This window comes from Poecilia formosa, unplaced genomic scaffold (genome assembly GCF_000485575.1).
Source record: "Poecilia formosa unplaced genomic scaffold, Poecilia_formosa-5.1.2 Scaffold187, whole genome shotgun sequence".
Lineage (NCBI taxonomy): Eukaryota > Metazoa > Chordata > Actinopteri > Cyprinodontiformes > Poeciliidae > Poecilia > Poecilia formosa.
Window position 1 is genome coordinate 182,949 of NW_006800126.1, and position 22,639 is coordinate 205,587.

At 39.4% G+C, this 22,639-nt stretch overlaps 1 protein-coding gene across 1 annotated transcript; it reads right to left on the reverse strand.

The window, feature by feature from the left end:
- Positions 1-232: 232 nt before the first annotated feature.
- On the reverse strand, positions 233-22,446 carry tshr (thyroid stimulating hormone receptor). The gene is made up of 10 exons (XM_016678676.1): positions 22,437-22,446; positions 18,057-18,189; positions 16,861-16,935; positions 13,404-13,478; positions 12,721-12,795; positions 11,977-12,054; positions 11,433-11,501; positions 6,525-6,602; positions 3,247-3,435; positions 233-1,776 (listed from the first exon to the last, which is right to left on the reverse strand). Exons 1-10 carry the CDS (start codon positions 22,444-22,446, stop codon positions 339-341), a joined length of 2,220 nt encoding a protein of 739 aa, XP_016534162.1. The 3' UTR covers positions 233-338.
- Between the last annotated feature and the right edge of the window lie 193 nt (positions 22,447-22,639).

The window sequence follows — 22,639 nt, forward strand, 5'->3', positions numbered from 1 at the left end:
ATAGACTTCAAATAGCTCAAATTAATGTGATATATTTGTAATATTTAACCTATGCTAAATGTAGAAGACAGAAACTTTTGTCTATGCTTTTCTATTTTACTTAGTAAATACTTTCAGAGCTGTTCTACAAATGCTATTTAAATATGGGGGACTACAACTTGGATAGCATTTAATTAAATTCATAGTGATTGAAATTCCATAAACAGGGTCTGAAAAATAAAGTTGACGCAGATTACGGAGCTTTCTGTTTAATACTTTAACAGATCTGTCCAGAACTATTTCAAGGCTTCAACAAAATGAACCTTTCTTGGCTTTTCTTCCTCAAGCTGATGGTCAGCTCACGTGTCCAGGTCTTGGTTATTGTCAGGTTTGATTCCTGGGTGATAGGTTTGTCTGGAGAGGCTCTTCAGGTTGATGGGTATCTCTTCTTGTCCAAGGCTTCCGCCTTTCCTAACCTTTTCCCTCCGCACCTGAGAAATCCCACTGCTGCCCTTCGATGAGACGGTCTGGCCTCTAAACAGCTGTGCCTGTTGCTGACACAGTCCTACCTTGCTGAGGAGAATGAATATGTCCCCTCTGAAGGCCTTTGTGAATATGGCATACAAGAATGGATTGGCACAGGAGTTGAGCGGGTAAAAGAGCACCAATAAGATCTTGGAGTTGGAAACGGTGATAAGAGGTCGGTTCAGAGCAGCCGACATTGCGTAGAAGGAAATGGGAGCCATGCATAAGAAGTCAGTGAAGATGAGGATAGCCATGCGCTTGGCAATGTTGGTGTCCTTGGATCCAGAGTGGTATTGGGGGTTGTGGACTGTGCAGTAGATCTTAAAGTAGCAGGCACAGATGACAAAGAAAGCCAGAATGTTCAGGACCAACACCAGCAAGACGTAGACCTGAGCTGCAGTGGACTGAGTGTCCATTGGGAGGCAGATGCTGACCTTCTGGTAACTGCTCACTCCAACCAGTGGCAGCAGAGCAAGAAGGAGGCAGAGGACCCAGCCAGCCACCATTACGGCCGCTGCGTGGTGTAGACGGAGTTTGCGGTCCAGCCGCATGGCGAAGGTGATGGCGTACCACCTCTCTAGAGTGATCACTGTCAGTGTGTAAACAGACAACTCGCTGGCGAAGACTGTGAAGAACCCAGCAAGTCCACAACTGGGGCCTGTCTGCCAGTCGATGGCGTGGTTGAAGTACTCAGAGCGGGTGTGGAGGTCCACAGAGGCGATGAGCAGCAGGTAAATCCCCATGCAAAGATCGGCGAAGGCCAGGTGGCACATGAGGAAGCGAGAGACTGAGAGCTTGTAGTGGCTGGTGAGCAGCACCAGGAGCACCACCACATTCCCCAAAACAGCTAGCAAGCTCACGAACCACACGGACACCCGAAGGAAGCCAAAGCCCATAATGTCCTCACAGGGATTAAACTCGTCGGGCACCGGTGCACACTCCACTTCCCCTCCTTCCTCGCACACCACATAATCATAACGACTGTCAAAGTCTTGGCTGTTGTCCTCCTGGGGGTTCTTGAGGGTCTCTCCAAAGCCCACTTCCTCGTCTGGCTGGCCTCCAAAGTAGGCGTGGTAGTAAAGGTTGCCATGGAAGTCTCCTCTCCTCTGGTCCTGCTGCGGCTCTTCATGACCTTCGTTTCTCTGCTCATGCTCTGGAAGCGTTTCCACGACTCCGTCTCCTTGAAGAGTTGGCGTGTCAAGGGGTCCCACAGACCGCTTGTGGTAGTGGTCATAGAAAGCGGTTAGGTTACAGATGATGTACTCCAAAAAGCTGGGAAACACAAACAGAGAATTCAATAAGACTGGGCTCAGTAAATAATGTTAAAATTATAACCCAGCAATCTTAAATGTTTCCACATTTTCTTGTGTTTAAACCACACACTTAAAGCCATAAACTGCATCAACTTTTCTGTGATACACCCACACAAGTAAAGCAAATGTACCCATGAATATGAGGTGATTAAAACCATTCCATTGTAACTCCAACCTTCCCCTCAACACAGCATGATGTCGCCACCACCATGTTTTCTCATAGAGTCCAAGGTAGTGTGGAGTGTTGGTGTTAAGCCAAAGGCCCAAAAAGTTCACATTTGCTCTCATTTGATTGGACACCACCTTTACATTTGCTGTGTCCTCCACATGGCCTGCGGCAAACTGTAAAACAAATTTCTTATAGCCCTTTTTCTTTGATAGTCCATTGTTCTATGGTTTGCTTCATCTGAACCCTCATTGAAAAAAGATTGCTTCCTGGAGGTGTGGACTCTATTGAAGTTTTAAACAACTGCATCTTAATTTACCCAATCACTAATGTTTGGCTGTGGTGTATGTAATGCTACAGAGGTTATGAAGTTTACCGGAAATTATATGCACTGTAAACAACCATCTCCCACTGTGAAGAGAGTAGTGCCGAGCCGATTCACATTTCAGCAATAATATCTTCAACATTCCTCTTGTTCCAACTTTAATTGTTAAACATTTGGAAGCGTAATCAACATGGACTTAACGGCTTCGACTGCTAAAACTACAGATAGACTACAGTTCGAAAATTATATAGAAAACTGACGTCATCATTCCCAACTCGTCCATCTCTTCCCTGATTGGCCTGGCTGAAATTCAACTAGAGAAATTGAGCTCAATGGGAGAAATCCCAGATAGTGCAATGAAGGAAGATGAGAATTGAGCGAAATTGTGTAGGAAGGCAAATCTGGATTTATTCTGAAGTTAAATTACAAATATCTAGGTTACACTGAACTTTATATTGGGGAATCCAAGTACAGGGGGCTTAATAAAAAGGCATGCCACACTTTTCAGATGTTTGTATTTCCCTTCTACTTCCTAGTTTTGTGCTACTCTCTGTTGATCTCAGTGGATATGTTTTTTCATGCAGCTAGCCGTTTCCCTGCTGGGCGGTAAGTGGGCTATTGAACCGTTTACATATACAGATGAAGACGGAGGACTTCTGTTTTTGGAATCATTATGTGACTCAACCGTTTTTTTCCTCCAATAACACCAGAGAGTGACACTAATTATGGGAGCGCTGTGAGGAGCTATAGGTAAAGGCATCAGAGAGTTGATTCAATCCCTGCCAAGATCCACACTTTACAAGTGCGGTAGCCTCCCACTCGCTGTGGGAGATCATCCAACCCTATGCTACATGCACACGCTTCTGAAACCCCCACTTCTCTTACGTTTCAGCCTCCGTTAACAGAGCTGATTTTAAGGAAAAAAGAAAAAACTTCACCCTCGTTTCTTTTTGAGGTTTTTGAAGCCGCAGCAGTGGCTCGGGTAGGTGAGATCAGCCGTGATGAGGTGCTTGAAGGCCTTGATGGGCGGCAGCTTCTTGAGGGACCAGGTGTCGCGCGCCTTCAGCTTCCGCAGGGAGCCCATGCCTGTGGAGGGCAGCGATGTGATTCTTGTCTGGGAGACGTCTCTGAAAGCAACAGAAGGATTGCAACACCTGAAAATAACTACACAAGATGCCCAGAGAACCAGTAGTGGTTTGAGGTAGAAGATGTGATATGTTGCGCAACTGACAAATTAAAACAGCACATAGCGCTGTGTTCAATTTCATATGGCCGACTCGGGTCGTGACACGACTCGAGGTAACCAATCAGTGGTGGTTTTCTTACGTCAAAAGCAACCAATTGTTTACAGTTTCTTTTGCACGATGGTGCAAAAAAACAGCGTGCAGGAATCCTGTTATTAGTGGTTCTTAACAGTATCAAGAAGCTCAATAGGGAACTCATTCAAGGCCTTTAAGGGAAAAACTACACAATAAAAGTCTGCCAAGTTTGGTTCAGAACAATAATAGTCCATTATGATCCATATCTTTGTTCACGCACCACTGCACATTTCTACTTTTTCTTTGCTGCACATTAAGATTTCATGGAGAAGCTGATTTTTCACAAGGTATTATAGCAACATAGATTAATTTAAAGGGTGTAATTTATCTATTTGCGTATTATTTAAGTATTAAAGTTGGCACCTTTTAGTGAAAATTAGCAATAGGACACTATTGCTAAGGTATGCATCACAGATGCATACCTTCATGCATCTGTGACGTTTAACTCCCATCTACTCTTTAGTTTTTATGTTGGATAGGGCAAAGATTCTCCAATCTGTCAAAAAAGACAAAAAGTATAAGAAGCTGTTTAGAAGCACACGATCTAACACAAAAGTTGCTAAAAAAAATCAAACTTTTAGAAGTTGTAGTTAATCTATGTATGAATTATATATAAAAATTGATAGCTTCAAGTAATTTTTGCTTTAATCAATCTCTAGTTTGTTTGCTTAGAAAGTCTGGTTCGTTTGGGGAGATGTGAATGTGCAATTCACATCTTTTGATGCGAACCAAAAAAAAAAAGTGAACTCTGGTCCATCTTGGTTTGCTTGAAGTGGACTAAAGCAGGAGGCGAACTGTAGTGCAGGGCATTCTGGGCAAATACAACCAAAACAAACACACAAGTCTACCGCTAGTGGGGGGAAAAGGCTCGTGGTCTTTTACCAAAGAGAAAAGAGAAATCCTACAACCGCTAAAAGATGACACCACTCCATTTTTGTTTACATTTTGTGAATAAGGAAGTTGTGGTCAGTGTCTTCTTCAAGAGGTTTTCCGATTGTTTCCTTTAGTGGTTCTTGGTGCAGCGCCGCCACAGGCGACAGGGGGAACGTGTTCTTCAAAGAGTTTGGATCGTTTGTGACAAAGCAAACTGCATCAGCTAAAAATGTAATTTTGGTCCCCAATCGAACCGAGTCTACTGGACTATCAGGTGTGAAAACACTCCAAGTCATGACAGTGGAGGCCTAGACCCATCACCATGCGGGGTGATGAGGAGGGGTTGGTCATGGTGAGTCCAGAGGGCTCAGTGACAGCCCAAACAATAGTCTCCATCTGTTTCCTCAAATTAACTCCTCAGTTCTTCATCTTTCAGGAATTACATTTGGTATTTATTAAGCCACCATGCCAAAGTCAGGCCAACTTCTCTAAGGACAGAGACATGCAGGGGATTGGCAACTGCACCGACATCCTCCAAGACTCCAAGCTCTCTGTTGTATTCTTTTTTAGTTTTCTTAACACATCTTAACTCAACCTAATGATTAATTTGATAAAATAAAGAAACAGCTCTGCATATTTTCGAAGAATCTGTCCTATTTTTTTGCTGTCCCATTTCCACACACTTCTCCGTCCTCTGCTCTCCTTTCCTCCCACGGGGCTCATTGTGTGAGGCAGCGCAGATTCTAGTGAAGGTCTGATTTTGTCATTTCCAGATGTTTAACTCATGACCTCATGAAGGTGACCTCACTCAGGACATGTTCCTCCGTGGAACAGAGGTAAACGACCTGCGTGCAAATCTGTTTACCCAACCGGAGAAGATGCGGCTAAGACTAAACGGTTGTGTCGTCCAGGATGCTTCAGTGAGAAAGGAGAGCAGAAAATAACAGCAACGTCCGGCTGAACTTTCTTCATCACGTTTGCATACAATGCGTGTCAGATTTCCCAGTCACACCATCGCAGCTGTGGGGGAAAGATCTTTTACTTTATCCCGTCCTGCAGGCATCGCTCGTCTAGCCTGCGTAGTACGAAGAAGGTCTTTGTTGAATTTTCACAGGAACTTGACACAGTGTGAATAATTACCAGACCGGGGGTATTAGTTAGCGTTTTATTCGTTTGCCACATTTGAGTGAAAAAAATATGGGAATTTTTTAATTTCTAAAAATACATACGAATAAAACCAAACCAAACGTTGCATACACAAAGCAAAGCAAAGAGCAATGCGATGTTTTCTGAGGAGTTTTCTTCAAAACATGGCACAAAATGTAAGGATATTTGTCACACAAAGATCTTCATGTTTAACTTGCAAATCAGGTCAAAGGAAAAAACTACAGATTGCTTCATCCGAGGTGCACAAAAGAAATATCCCAGATCCTTCTTCAAAGAAGGCGTTTCACTTCATAACCGTTACTACTCCCAACAAAACTCAACAGGCCTTTATGACTCTGCTGTTATTTGCCATTTTATTATTCCAAATAGCTTTCCTACTGTTTGTGCAAATATTTTTGTAAAATGTCTACTGCTGTTTTCTATGCAGAAATACATATGCTGTACATTTTGTAAATACCATACGTATTTGTACTTGTTCAATGTGTTTTTTGTTTGTCATGTTGTTTTGAGACCATTTTCAAGTAATGTTAATGGGATAATAATACAAGTTCAAATCTCTTGAAGACAGCTAAACTTTAATTTTGTGAAGAATGCTTCACACTTGAACTGGAAGACATTTTAAATATCCAAAATGAAACACAATAAACAAAACTGAAGTAAAAACCACACACAATCGAAGGTATAAATAAAATGGATTGTGATGTTTCTGTAAGCAAAACTGCCCTTCATAAAATATGAATCATCTCAATGGAAATTATTGAGCTCATTTTAATTCAACACACGATTAAGAGATCAATAGCTTATTGCAATAGGTTTAATACAAATAGTTGACTTTCTGAAACTGGCTGGTTACTTACAGAAGTGTCGGGCCACTGATGGTTCCTGCAAAAGCCCGGCCGTCCATCCTGGTCAAAAACACGTTTCTGTGTAGGTCGCTGGACAAAAGAGAGCACAGAAGTTCACAGGAGAAGAAGACATTCTGTGCATTTCTGTCCTGGTTGCCATAATATTTTCTCAAGCCTCATCACTCCACATTCCTGTTTATTTTCCTCTCATTAGTCGGGCGAAACATGACAGATGAAGGCCTCACTGACTTACCGCATGCTGTTGATTCTAATTGGAAACGATGAGATACGAAGGTGTTCTCCTTAAATGTTGAGCACCTTCAGACACGTCTCCCCAAATCCCTTAAATCTAATTAGAATAATAGACCAGCGGAGGGGTGTGTTTATCTTGGTCAAGGCGTGCTGGGATCAGTTCTCCTCACGGAGGAAATCGGACTCCCAACACAAACACCCGTGTGGTAAGACTCACGAGTTGCAAATCAGTGCTTTAATTGGACTCTTACAAAGACACAAGGACAGCGTTGGGGTTGTAAAATGCGGAAAGTGTCTTAATTTAATATCACTAATACCTCATATCCAAAACATGCAAGTCCCTGGACCAGAGGGTGAAAAGTGTATGAGGGGGGAAGAAAAAGGAGTGTGTTTCTGCTTCCTTATCAGTGTCTTACATTATGTTTGCTTTTTTTAGTCACACTTAAATGTTTCTGATCTTCACATTTTAATATCAGACAAAGATAACCTGAGTAGATGCAAAATATGTTGCTATAGGAACATATACATAACCCCTGGTTGTACCATAAAGTGTATCCCACATTCAATTGGATTTAGATCCAATTCAATTGTATTTAAATCCAATTGAATCTTATCAATAAATAATCATTTTTTAAAGCTATTCTGAGGTAGACCTCCTGGTGTGCCAGAGCATTGGCATTTTCCTTCAGGATTTCCTGTGAAGTCAGTGGTCCATCAGTTTTGTGTTCTATACTTTTATTTTTTTTAGCCTACTAAAAGTTGGCAGACTAGGATGTTGCTACACCTGATAGTCTGATAGACTCGGTTCGATTGGGGACCAAAATTGCAACTCTTGTTACATTTTCAGCTGGTGTGGTTCGATTTCACACTGCTCCACATCAAATGATCCAAACTAATGGAAAACGCTGTTCACCTCCTCACTTGTGGTGGCGCTGCACCAAGAACCACTGAAGGAAACAACACGAAAACCTGTGATGAAGACACTGAGCGCAACTTCCTTCTTCACAAAATGTAAACAAAGATGGAGTTGCATCCGATTTTAGCGGTTGTAGTATTTCTTTTTTGTCTTTTGCAAAAGACCTCGAGCCATTTCTTTCACTAGCTACACTCTTGCGTTTGTTTTTGTCGTATTTACCCAGGATGCTTTGCGCTGTAATTCACTTACTGCTTTTGGAACGTTCTCCGTTCCACTTGGCAGGCAGATATGCATTCGGACTGCGCCAGAGTTCACTTCAACTTAACCGAGACTTTGGTTTTTAGGCGGATCAGAGTTTGATTACGTGTTCACATTTCCCCAAACGAATTGGATTTTTTAGATGAACAAACAAAAGTTCGAGCAGAGCGACCTGATCTGGGCTGGTGTGAATGCACACCATGTGATTCCTTGTTTCTACAGGTTTGTGTGTGTCTGGTGAAATCAAACCAAAATATGCCGTTAATTACTGTTAATTCATGATTTAACAAGGGATTGCTAGCTATATTTTCAAACTGAGACTTATTGATTTGTACATCGTCTTTTTCCTCTCAATCATTATGAGATCATTATTTGAAACAAATGGTTGTATTTATTCTAATCAATTTTGTCTGATTATAGAATTTGTTTGATGATCTGAAACATTTAAGCATGACCAAAAAAAAAAGAAAAGAAGCAAAAATAGGAGGCATAGTTTCTCACATGACTGATTTCCACAAACATAAGAACCAATCTCACTTTGTTAGAGGAGATCTCTTCCACCGTTCTTCCCGTTAGCCACTCTTGGATTTTTTTTTTTCTTCCTCCACACAAAAATTCCTCCTTTCTAATCAAGAGCTGGACACGGACATTTTGAAGTATATATGAGACGGCTCAAAGAGAACCGGCTTTGATCCCTCTGCTTTCATAGTAAAATTCTGGGTAAGGAAACACACATCCCAGATGTCAGGGGTGGCTTAATCCAAGCAAAATGATATTTAATGCATTTCTGGACAAGATGGAAGGTCCCTAATTGAACTAAAACCCCAAATCAAAAAGTTGGAATGCGTGTATGATGGAGATTCAGAGTAGTGATGCTTAACTGAACTACTGCGTTTATGTACTGTGTGTTGTTCTGGAGTTCAAGATTTTGATTCTAACAGCGTTTAATATTCTGGATAGTTCTTTTCTGCTCTTTGCCTTTCAAAAGGTCAACATCTGACAATTTATTAGCTCAAATCCTGAATTATCTACACAAAAAACATATTTTCCCATTCTTGATGGTCTTTTCCTTTTGATAAAAATTAATGCAAGACTCCGAGGTAGTATTTATGAATTCAACACATGTTGTAATGCTTCCCGAAATAATATTTTGTCCACGCTGTTGTGACTGTTGAAACCACCCCAAGAGCATGACGATGACGGGAAACCATGTCTGGCATCTGCCCCTGGCCTTTACACCAGGAAATTCCTTCAGATTTCTGCAGTTGTTTATTGAAGTGTTATTCTCTGTGATGGGAGAAATCTCCTAATCTCTCCCAATCATACGTTGATTAGCCCAGGATTTAAACCTCTTAATCTCTTACACACATTTGCTGAGACTCTGTACATTCCCAGCATATTTAGCTTGTTGTAAATGGCTTTTTACATTTTTTAAAATTGGGCTTGACATTATAGTCAAAGTAGAACCAAATCAGATTATGCATTTTACCAGGAAGCTTGTCGCAACCTATATTTCAATCCAATTCGTCAAGCGAATTTTAAGAAAGTGTTTAAAATGTAAAAAAAAATTAAATAAGCAAATTAATTGTGTTTCCATCTACTGGCTCGTAGTGAATCAAATCAGCTACGCAGAGAGACATCGAGGTCTCAGAAAAATTGACAGTCCTTCCCCTGAAAATCACCTCAATGAGTGTAAAACTGTTTCAGAAAATTGAGGACATTATTTTGAATTTTGACGTTTCCATCAATCTTTTCGAATGTGATACATAAAAATGCACATAAAATAAATTTGATGGAAACATCATCAGAGTCACACCAGGGACTTCGTGTATAAATGTCTGCATACGCACAAAGAACGTTGCGGCGCAGTGCTTCATGCGCAAGTTGGTGTGAAAATATGCAGCATTAACGCAAACCTTTAGATTAAAAAATAACAAACTTCAGTGAAGTTTCCTGAAATATGACTACACTCTGTTATTTTAGTTAAGGTGCATCAAACCCTTGATTTTATCTTAAATGGTTTAAATCTAATCAATAAAACTGAGCCACATTTAGCACCATTCTTAATACGCCTAAAAAAAATGAATAAAATGATGAGAAAACTTCAATCGGATGTAAAGATTAAATTACTTCAGTTTTTGTCAGATTAGATGTAAATGCACATCAGTCTGTGCTCTGGTGCGCACGAAATGTGTAAAAGTTATTTAATGGGCACTTAGATTCTCACTAAAAAAAAAAAACTTTTTTTTTTAAAGTTTTCTGGACAGGTCCACAAAATGTGGGTGGTTTGAATAATGAGCTCAGAGCGGAGGATTGTGTCAGGCTCCAAGAAGAATTTGAAGATGAAATAGACTGCCATCACACTGATGCTTATTGATAAGAGAGGAGAAAAACATATAAAGCCAACCATGAGTTAGCTTAGCTTCTCATTAGCCTTAAAACATCAAACAGCTCCGATGGTCTCATGCTAAATCAATGCTGTAACAACAATCGTCTCCATTACTCTTCAGATTTTTAAAGCAGATATAGCCTGTCAATGAAGTTAGAACCTTCACATTCCAAACAAAGCCCAAGCTGTTTTCGTCTACACACCGTGGAAACGTATCCGCACCGCTTGAACATTCTCCCATTTTGTAAGGCTACATTAACAAAGTTTCATAATGCATTTTACTGGGATTTGATGTGAAAGAGAAGAAAAGAAAGGGCAAAACTTTGAAAAAACACCTTTGAATTCAACTACAGGGCAATTGTTTAAAGGTACAGTTAAACCCCACCTCCTCAAAAACTCATATAACTACCTATTTTAATAGTTCAAACATTAAATATACCTTAATATGCATTAATACACAAAGTACTAGCCTTTTTAGCATTACCATAGAAGCTAACATCCATGGTCTTGGTTAGCTTTGCTCTTAAAGGTACAGCACTTTGCAAACAGCAACCAATAACACGTTGAGTAGCACTGCATATCTGCGCCCTGGTATTAAAGCTTTCCAAGCTGGATTTTATTTAAAAGCTCTTACATAATTTCTATGAAAAAACATTCACAATCAAATTCTCCAGATTTTTCGTGAATCATTTGCCGTTACGTTCCACAGAAAAATTCGCAAATAGGTGAATCCGCAAAAACGAAACCGTGAATAGCTGAGGCTCCACTGTTCAGGTCTACCGGTGTACATGATAGGTGACATAATTTGTTTCCAGTTTTTTATTTAAAAATAACTAAAGCTCAATCAGACTGGATGAAGAGCATCTGCTAACAGCAGTTTTCAGATCTAGCTATAGATACACAACCGCAACACCAGACCTAAACCTTTGCCCACTTGTAAATAAGGCTTGAATTAACCAAACAAACATTGGGGAGTTTATAACTGTTTATAAGAAGCTGAATAAAAAGAAATTCCCTGAAACTGATTCAATATAAATGAATACAAGAAGTAAAATAAAGCAAATTAAAAACGTTATCCTGTTAGACAAATGATGTAAATACTCACACTTGATCCAGCTTTGTCCCGTTAAAGGCGTGATGTCGTATCTCTCTGAAGCCATTTCCATACAGCATTCTGGATAAAAAGAAGCTCCATATTTAAAAAATCCCATTGAAAGTGGTATAATAAATGTTCTTGGATGTAAATACTTTCCATCTGCCAGCCGAGCTCAGAGGAATCGACTTATTTCTCACTTTGGAGTAAAACCGTCTGTGTAATTTTGTGGCTTTTACACCAAACATTTAGCTCACTTCCCACACACTTCTACACTCACACACGTGAACATGAGCGAACGTCTGTGTACTTGTTTTTGTTGTCGGCGTTCATGTGGGAACATGTTTTTAAAGTGAGCTCAAGCTGAGTGTTTCTTGAAGGGCCTATTTTAAGGATTTGGCTGGATTTAGAGATAATGTTCCTTAAATATTTACATATTTATTTATCTACATATTTATATTTGTTTTGGGGGGCGGGGGTCCTGCATTTTATTTTATTTTTTCTATTGTACATGTTTGGAGATATAGTTGCTGTTGGTGGCGTGCAAATGTCTCACACTGTCAGAAACTCGCTCGTGATGCCCTGGAATGAGTTGGCCGGGATCTCGGTAATGGAGGGATGATTAACAATTTCCCTGCAAACGAGATGAAAAGAACAGAGAGGAAATAAAATATGCAACAAATAAGAGGAAGAGTTACATCTGGGAATTAGATTCGGACAACGAAGGAGGAATTGCAGTTTATTTATCAAAAAGTTAATGGGATTGGTGGCAACATTCCAGGATACAGATGCAAATGGAGACACAACTTCAGGCTCATCCGACCAATGCTGGGGATGGTAGAAGAATTGTCAAGGAAAACCTTCTGTAATATTTCAGCTAAGTCCCAAAGTCACACTATGTCACTCTGTGACCGAACCGTCTATCAAATTGTGATACATATTGGGATTCACGACAGAGGATCAAAAACACAAAAACATTTTCCACTGACATGTCCCAGAGACTTTGGGGTCATAATAAAACATATACTTTAGGTACACAAGTCTTTAATTTACTGGTTAAAGTCTTATAACGTACAAAGTGCTTTCTCAGAACTTTGAAATAACTATACTGTAAAAATAACCAGAAAGTTTTACAAAGACTTGATGCTTTTATTTTGATGTAAAGCAGAAACTGATGGTAACAACCTTTTTGCCTGTTACTGTGCAAACATGGTGTGTATGAATCCTTCTGCTTAACATCTGGACTTTCTAGAACTAACAGTACACAGATAGCTGTTATTGACTGTAAAACAAAACTTACAGTATGAAGTTCATGTCGTTTGAGTGGATGTTGTTTAAAGCAGGGAAGGAAGTCAGGCCAGTATTCAAAATCCCCCTGAATTACAAAAGAGTGAGAAACAAAGTTCATAATAAAAAGTTCAAAAATAGAGATTTAAACACATCTTTTCATAATTTTTAGTGCTGAATTATACCTTTAAAATGTAGTACAACTGACAGCCATTAGGAAACACACTCAAATATATTTTTTTGCTTCGTTTAAGATATACACAATAGAGGTCCATCTGAAAATCATCCCACAGTTTTGAGATTGGTATCATCATAAATAAATATTCCATGACTCCCCTCTCTTGTTTATTTATGGCTCATTCAAAAAGTCAGAAGTCATTTATTTTGTGTCTCATTTAAAAAGATTCTTTAATTCTGGATTTTTTTTTTCACTGCAAACCTTAAGCGTAAAAACTGATAAATAAAAAATCAGTGCAGTAAAACCAAACAGCGTTTGTTTGAATTGATCTGATGTTTTAGAAACAAGTTGCTTTGAGATGACTATTTCCAGTCAGAACCTATCTCTATTTCTCCAAAAGTGAGACAACTCTGAATACTAATAGGAACTCCACGGAACACCACTTTTTAAAAATATCTAAACTATGTTTTCAGTTTTAGTACCGTTAGAGTGTGGAAGTAACCTCTGAGAATACTTACAGGTACTTGAGGTTCGGGAGATGCTTAAAGGCTTCTGGATCGACATACGTCAACATTTTTGTGTTCCGAATCTCTCTGAAAAATAAAAAGAGGTTTCAGAAACTAGAAATATATTTTATTAATTGACCTAATTACAAGTCTAATTAATTAAGAGGCGGCTGAGTCTAATTTTTGGTTTTAGATCCTAAAAATTGGCATCCAACAGAGCTGGGGCTGACATCCAAGAGAGGAAAAACCGCACCGGAAACAGGCTAATTGGTGATTAATTAGCATATTTCCCGTGTTGCCTGAACCAGAACAAAACACCGACTGAAGCCATATGGCATTTAGGACTGCAGATTTATTTTATGTCTACTCTGGCTCTTAATTTCACTCCTTAAAATCATGTTAAATTCAAAAATATGAATCTGACAAGACTGTTTAACAATTGATAGTATAGTAAAGATCTTTTTGCCACTATTAAAATGTGAAGGATATTCCCAGCTGCAGAGGAAATTAAATGTTAAAATAATGACTGCAAGTAGGTTCAAAAACATAAAGGTGTGCATATTGCCAATGAATAATAAATAAAGACAAACCTAAAAAGTAAAAATAAAGAAAAAGCCTTTAAGTTCTACCAATTATTCAGTGGGTGTATCCAGTGGCTTCTTCCCTGGGCAGCATGGTATGGGGGGCATCCTCAAGATATAAAAAACTAAAAGTCACCTTTTTTCTGTCTTGTATTTTGGTATTTCATGTCCAACCAGTGGGAATAAGTGGCCCCTGTCGCTTTTCATTGTAAAATATTGTTTATCACTGAACAATGGTGAATTTAGTACATGACCATCATCAAACATGTTCCAATATGAACAGCTCAGATTTATTTATGGTATTCTACACTGAACACAAAATCTTTAAAACGCAGTTTGAATTTTGAAAAATTATAATTACATTTGTGAATACACAAGTGTTCTTAATGGCTTCTTGGCCTTAGAACCACCATAGGTTAAGAAAAGCGTTGTGTAGATATAGTTTATAGTGGCCAACTCTAGACAGTTACAGTACCCTGATTTATGGATGTTTTTAGTAGTTTGCAGCAACACACGGCATAGCGGTCGAGTGGGAACCATATATATGGAAGCTATTTGTCCTCAACAGATCTGTTGCACCTCTGTTGCATGTCTTCCTGCTTTTCTCAGCCCATTTCCTGTCTGATTACTTTGAATAAAGGCAAAAAGTGCCACGAAATCTTCAAGAAGCTGTCATTGAACGAAGAATTAGGTATATTTTGACACGATCTGGCTTCAGATCAAGTATCAAGTCTTTTCTTCTGCATGTTGCCTTCTTGTTCCTTGTCTTATTTTCCCAAAACAGAAGTCAACATGCCTGAATGGAAGAACAATTCTCTTTGCTTTAAAGTCTCCACAGAAAAATGCAATATTACCAAAGAAGGCATTACATCAGGGAAGATTTCTGAAGCTGTGGAATGATGCCAGTCCTCCAAATCGTTTCATGAACTGATTGCTGTAGATTGTAGACATTTATTTTCAGCATTTGTGAACAGTTTGAGTATTTCGGTGTTCTCATTCTGAGGAAGAGAAGCCTGTGCAGGGGCACTGGGTTTGAAGGTGCCAGTGGAGGCGTGGGATAAATCAATGCCTCGAGTCGATTCTGGCTTTATTAACACCCAATACAGATGGATACAAGTCATGCTTGAACTCCGCTGACCTAAACTGAACGGCATGTACCCTTCAATCTTCTCTGTGTGATGTCACTAAGTGTCAAGTCTACATTTCGGACTGCAGTTTTCCAGTGGCTTTCGAGATTATATTCAAAATCGCCACAAACCACAGCCTGTAAATAATCTTCCTCAGAGTCACTTCGGCTTCCATTCCACATACCGCGATTGGTGTGCAACTTGGAATAAGGGTGCCATTCTTCTACCCAACCAATCTTTGTCAAACAAATGGAAAAACTAGGCCTGCACACAGGGCACAAACAGGGACAGATTTAGGAGAAAGTAAGATCCTGACAGTTCCAGAGTGGCTTTTAACTTGACAAGGCCAAGGCTCACTGCCATCTTGTGTGCAGTTTCTCTTTTGCCAGTATAGAAAGATCATTTTTTGACAACACTCATTGGATTGACCAGTGCTCAGAACCTGTAAAAGTACAGGCAACTCAGAAGATGTAAGAAGTAAAGCACCATCTTCAGCTACCACATCTTCCTTCTACCACTTCCTGTCGTCTTCTTCGTCGTTTCCGCCAGTAGTGACATCTGGTTGTTGATCACATGACTTATATGATGCGAAAACAGTGTTTCCATTGAGGTTTTGTGAAATACACTGATTTGGATACAGCAAAAACAAACAAACAAACAAAAAACCGGCTGTGCAGAAATTGATGAAAAACTTGAGTTTTTTTGGGAAATTGCAGTATTTAAGCTTGTATGGAAACACCTTCCTAAAAAATAATGAGCAGAGAAATGAACTGAATATACAATATAAATAAAAAAACAACAAGAAAGGGATCAAGACACAAAGACCTGCAAACCATGATGATAAGCTGAGATCTAGAAAATGAAAAGGACTTGCTTTGCCATTACTCATGAAATGGATGTCTCAAATTAAACAACTGCACAAAAAAAAATAAAACCTCAAACTTCCCCTCCCCAACTCCAGTCCTTGATGCACAGCTGCCGTCTGCCAGGAGCAGCCAGCAGGAAGAGGAGCATTCATTTTTGTCTGACCCTGAAGGAAACCTGAGAGAGATCCCATTATCTTAGGTATGGCGCTAGATTGCACCAATCAGTGGCAAAGAGGCCCAGAAGATCCAAAAACACACACCCTCCTAGCCCAGATACGGCCCTCAGCTGGCAGTTTGGATTACGGCTCCCGTCTGTGATGCCGAGCTCTGGAACTCAGCAGCTTTAAAGGAAAGACGAGGGCAATTAAGACGGAACCGTCGGCCAAATGCGGATTTAGGTCATTTAAGCTTGATTTCTGTAGTCGCGCTCCCTATATGTTAGCACAGATCGTTGTTTTAGAAAGTGCTCCAACTTGTAGCGACTCATCCTATAATATAGAACGCACAAGTGGGTTTTCCAGTGGAAAATGTTTTATTCAGACAGATGTGCAGCCATAAATCTCTCACTTATATAAGCTGCTGTTTAACTTCTCCGCCCTAACACACTTTAAAGAGTGAAACCAAGAATAACATAGCTCACTTTAGTTAAACTCATTGGATTTGTTGCAAGTCAGGATCAAGAAATCCCCAAAATGAAAATTTTTTTTTAGGCTCCATAAATTTATGAAGTTTAGCCACAGCAACTTCTGTGGCTAATGAACTTAGCTACCGACTCTTATTAGCCACAGGCAGCCTTCGACATGAAGCATTCTGTTCCCCTCCACTGAGCAAATGGATCAGTTTAGTCAATAGGGGATCAATAAAGAGCACTTTTCCTTTCCCGTTAGCGACTTACATGTGGGTGATTTTCCTCAGGTTGTAAAACGAGTGCCTCTCCAGGCGCTGCAGCTTCTTATCCACGTAGATGTATCTGGAAGACAGAATCCAGCAAATATAGTCTGTTTTCTTCAAAACATGCATTGGGATTTTATGTTGTAGATCAGCAGAAAGTAGTGTATTATTGTGAAGCATAAAGAAAATAATGAATGGCTTTTTGTTTGCATGCTTGGTTTCTTGTCTTCTGACTGGAGAACCTTTGTCAATATGACTTCTGCCAAACATTAATATGGCTTCTGATAGTTTCGTGTCACATATGGCTGCTTTTCCATAAAGGTCAGATTTGTAGTGAATGGGAGTCGTGGGGGAGAGCTGCTCTGGGAAGCGGAAGCTCGGAAACTGCAGCTCTGAGGAGGAGCTACGTCTTGAAGGCGGGGCTAGGTCCACCCAAGCGTTTTGCACAGCTGAATGGTTGCCATGGGAGATTAAAGGATTTCTCAAACATGCATGAAAGAATCAAAGCAACAATCTAGGTATGTTTTTGATGATGGAATAACATTATGACATAATGTCAAGCAGAAAAAAAAATCAATTTTACCTAACACTGGCCCGTTAAGTTTCCTTTCTTCCACTTCACAGTTGTCATTTATTATGTAAGATCTCAGTAAAATGCTTTAAAGTTTATGGTTGTTTTTTTTGGTTTTCAGATAGCATCACACCATAAGAAATAGCTGCATTTTTAATTAATATATTTTTTTTCTCATGTCCTTCATGACATGAGTCAGTAGGAACTTTAGCTAGAGACACTTGAGGCTCACAGAAAGCTTCTCGTCCGAGTCCATCTCCACTCATGCGGATCTTGGACATGCACCAGGCAGCTGAAGAGCAAGACTCGAGAGCACTGAAATGTCACGTCTTACTTCAACAAAAAATCTCCACTTCTACTGAGAGTCCAACACACACTCAATTCCCCAGTGAATGTCTGAGCCTGCTGTGGTTTAAGGGCCAACATTCATACTGAAGAAAACCTTCTATAGGTTTAATTAGGGCTCAGAAATGGTACTGAAAAGAGCAGATACTGTTCTTGGGTAGAGGGACAAAGGATAAAACATGGCAGCCCTAAGTCGTGTTCCAAAAACAGCAGGTGAATGTAAAAAAAAAAAGAGATGTGAAGATGCATAGATGTGCATATAAGAAAGAAAAATAAGCACTTACATCCCTGAGATGTTGACCACGCTGGCAAAAGAATTCGCTGGAATAGACGAGAGTTTGGTATCAGAAAGCAATCTGGTGAAAGAAAGAAAAAAAACATAACGATCCTTCGTTAATTTTCTCTGCCGGCCTAATCCTGTTCAGTGTGGCAGTAGGATTGGTGTCCATTTACAGGAACCACAAGGTGGACTGGTTACCCCAAACAGGTAACCAGTCCATCACAGAGCCGACAGAGACGATTCAGACGATGCGTCAAAGTCATGTAAGAGGAAAAGAGAAGAGTCACGGAAAGAAATAAGTTAAGTATGTTATTATTAGCATAGCTTAACTTAGCTTGACATGTGTCACCTTAGTTTAGCATAGCAAAGTGCAGCTTTGAGAAATACTCAATACTCACACTAAATATTAACATTATAAACGTTTATAAGCAGTGATTTAAAAGTACACAAAGATGCTTTGTAACATATATTACATCTAACTTTAATGCAAGGCTAATGATCACAGGATTTCTTTCTGGATTCTTGTTATTAATAAAAGACACCATTTCTCTACCAACATCATCAAAAACTAGACCAGGCACCTGTAACCTAAAATCTATCGAATAGCCATAAAAAAAGTGTTTGAGTAGTTATGAGAAACGATAAAGCTACTTTCAAATGAAATTCATGCAAATCCTAAACTTTAAAATTCAAAGGCAAATAAAGAACATAATTTTAAGATAAATGGATAATAATAAGAGGAAAATTGGGTGTACACATCTTTGATGTGACCTTGGCAGGTGACTTTCTTGTGGTGGATTGAGGAATCTTAACTGGGAATCAAGATTGTAGCCACATGTGAATCTGTCATGTTGAATTCCTGGCACCGAGGAAACGCAGACAGAGTTAATTCTGTCTCAGCTATGAACAGCGTGTAGAATATACCTCTTCTAAAAACTGGTTTTAAAGCCAGCCTCTTTGTGTCCCTCTGGTTATTTAGAGAAACAATGGATGAATTCAGAAACCGAGATCTGGACTACAGGTCTGAATCACAGTGATGTGGGCAGATCAGCAGTCGGCAGACGGTGGAGCACAGCCCTCCGCACGCGCTCTGACAAACTTACACAAACAGAGGGACACAGAACAGATCCTGGCACCAAACCACCTTAGCTGGAAACAGAATGCAATTTCTCCCAGGAATGTAAGGAGAGGTCCGCGTAGCCCACCTAAAAGATTTAAGGAGAAAACTACCACAAGTTATTCTTCAGGATGGAACGTGTTATAACTAGATTGTCCAGGGAGCTTTTTATCAAGAGATTTGTCTCATTTTAGTATAAAATAGTCAACATTTCAAAGCATGAGTTACATATTATAATACAGATCTCACCCTCTGAAAAGTTTAAACTCCCTTCATTTCCTGGTTTATATCCTAACTAGGGTGCTCAGATGCAAGGTATTTTCAAGTTAGCTTAGCATTCTGTTGTTTATAAATGATTCCCAACGGTCATTTATTTATCAATTTGAGAAACAGGATTAGGATGTCACTGACTTTTTAGGGATCTGTGCCGAACTAAGTTCAGAATTTATCTCATTCAAACTCCAGTCATAAAACTCAGAGGTTGCTGTGAGACTAAAACTATCCAACCTTTTTTCTTGGAGACTTCTTTTCCCTCACTAAATTATTCTCAAATGGTATTCTTTCTCAGGGTGTTTAAGAAACGTGCTGGAAGAGGTAAATATTATATCTGAATGCATCGTCCAGACGCAGAAGGGTGTCACGCTACGCCGCCCTCTTAGTGTACTTTGCTTTGCTTTCCACATCTCTGACTCCCAGTGACACATGGAGTAACCTTCACACATAAACGCACTTGCACACACACGCACACAAACTTTCACACACACACACACACAAAGGACTCCATACTGTAGAGGGCACACTCCACGAAAAAATAACCTCACAGATGTCTGTCATGCATTCACATTTCGTTCTTAAAAAACGTACTTTTACTTTCACTCATTTTTCTGCAAAAAATACATTCCATCAACTGCGGTAGATCCTTCTCTTTCTGGTAAATTTTAATAATTGTATTGCACAGCTTCCAAGACTGTAATTAATTTGTCTTTAATATTTTCATCTTTACAATGAATGGCAGTAATAATTACTGGCCTGGAAAAACATCTACAATAAATCATATCTACTTTAAACTCCTTAATATGGTTACAGCTTTTCCTCTTAACTGTTTACTGTAGCTTTAGACATTTCTTTCATGTGGTTTAATGCACTTGTTCCTCTGGATTTGTTAAGGGATCTGTGTAACTATGTCAGAATACTTGGTGATGGAGCCCTTCTCATAGAACAGCTTCTGTCACCAGTAAGGGGAAAGATAAAGTTGTTCTATTCCATTCAATAGAAATGATCCTACATTAACTGTAGATATCCTTCTTACAGACTCAATGTAGGTAAAATTGATTCGAAAGTCAAAGCTCATGAATGATGTCGCACCTTAGTTGAGTTCTAATTAGAAGCCGGAAAACCAGTGAGATTTGCTAACTGTTATGCTAGTGACCAGGCTACATTCTATTAGCAATTCAAGCTAACCAAATCTGCCCGAAATTCTGACTTCCAAGAACAAACACGCTTGTCATTGAGACATAGAGAAAATTTGTACTGTCACTGTTCCCTCATTAAAATAGTTTGTTTTGCTAATTTTAGCTGGTTGCTAACAAGTTGTCTTGAAAGTTGGACTTTCTGCAAGGGAATTGTGAACTATTTGAGCTATGTTAGCTAGCTAGCTATGTATGAGCTAGCTAATTTTCTATTTCACCTGTACTCTTTTCATACTCTCTTTGATTCCCTATGCCTTAGGTGGATATGAATTTATTACTTAATCTCACAAAATTATGTAATTTTAACAGATTGAAGTCTCAACGGCCAGTGTGACAGATGGGTCATTTATTCCTCAGCAAGAATACAACAAAGTACAAATTCCTAAAGTTTAATTTCCTAGCACATGCCAGTCAATATGTGATCTATTTCAGGCTTATGTGGCAGATATTTTTACCCGAGAGTTTTATAGCGCTTGAGGGATGGATTCATGTCTTTTGTTCTCCTGAGGTTGCTGGGTAAACTTTGGGCAGGAATGTGAGGAAACTAAAGTGGACACTCAAGGCATGTGGGCCGGTGAATTGAAGCAGTGATCAGGGCATAATTTTATGTGATGGCTGCAATGCAAAGGGTTGTAGAAGGGATGAAGGGATACCGTGAGACACTACAAGGCAGGAATGAAGATTATGACAACATAGCAGAGAACCCTCTTTATAACTCGGGCTGCACTGAGTGAGTCCAATGCAAACGATTTATAAGCCAGAGAAGGATCCGTGTAACAACTTGGAAGCTTTGTAGTTGTTTTTAGATTTCCAACAATTACCAAGACCTTTAAGACACAAGAAAGAGGATAGCAAGGTATAGCATAGGAGACCAGGGAACACGGCAGACCGANCAGGTCCACAAAATGTGGGTGGTTTGAATAATGAGCTCAGAGTGGAGGATTGTGTCAGGCTCCAAGAAGAATTTGAAGATGAAATAGACTGCCATCACACTGATGCTTATTGATAAGAGAGGAGAAAAACAAATAAAGCCAACCATGAGTTAGCTTAGCTTCTCATTAGCCTTAAAACATCAAACAGCTCCGATGGTCTCATGCTAAATCAATGCTGTAACAACAATCGTCTCCATTACTCTTCAGATTTTTAAAGCAGATATAGCCTGTCAATGAAGTTAGAACCTTCACATTCCAAACAAAGCCCAAACTGTTTTCGTCTACACACCGTGGAAACGTATCCGCACCGCTTGAACATTCTCCCATTTTGTAACGCTACATTAACAAAGTTACATAATGCATTTTACTGGGATTTGATGTGAAAGAGAAGCAAAGAAAGGGCAAAACTTTGAAAAAACACCTTTGAATTCAACTACAGGGCAATTGTTTAAAGGTACAGTTAAACCCCACCTCCTCAAAAACTCATATAACTACCTATTTTAATAGTTCAAACATTAAATATACCTTAATATGCATTAATACACAAAGTACTAGCCTTTTTAGCATTACCATAGAAGCTAACATCCATGGTCTTGGTTAGCTTTGCTCTTAAAGGTACAGCACTTTGCAAACAGCAACCAATAACACGTTGAGTAGCACTGCATATCTGCGCCCTGGTATTAAAGCTTTCCAAGCTGGATTTTATTTAAAAGCTCTTACATAATTTCTATGAAAAAACATTCACAATCAAATTCTCCAGATTTTTCGTGAATCATTTGCCGTTACGTTCCACAGAAAAATTCGCAAATAGGTGAATCCGCAAAAACGAAACTGTGAATAGCTGAGGCTCCACTGTTCAGGTCTACCGGTGTACATGATAGGTGACATAATTTGTTTCCAGTTTTTGATTTAAAAATAACTAAAGCTCAATCAGACTGGATGAAGAGCATCTGCTAACAGCAGTTTTCAGATCTAGCTACAGATACACAACCGCAACACCAGACCTAAACCTTTGCCCACTTGTAAATAAGGCTTGAATTAACCAAACAGACATTGGAGAGTTTATAAC

Bases quoted from the DNA above. Each gene is read 5' to 3' on its own strand.
- tshr (XM_016678676.1), bottom strand. The intron at 16,936-18,056 runs GTAAGTGCTTAT...TCTGTCTTCCAG, and splicing joins GTGGTCAACATCTCAGGGAT to ATACATCTACGTGGATAAGA. The intron at 6,603-11,432 runs GTGAGTATTTAC...TCTTTTGTCCAG, and splicing joins GGGACAAAGCTGGATCAAGT to CGACCTACACAGAAACGTGT.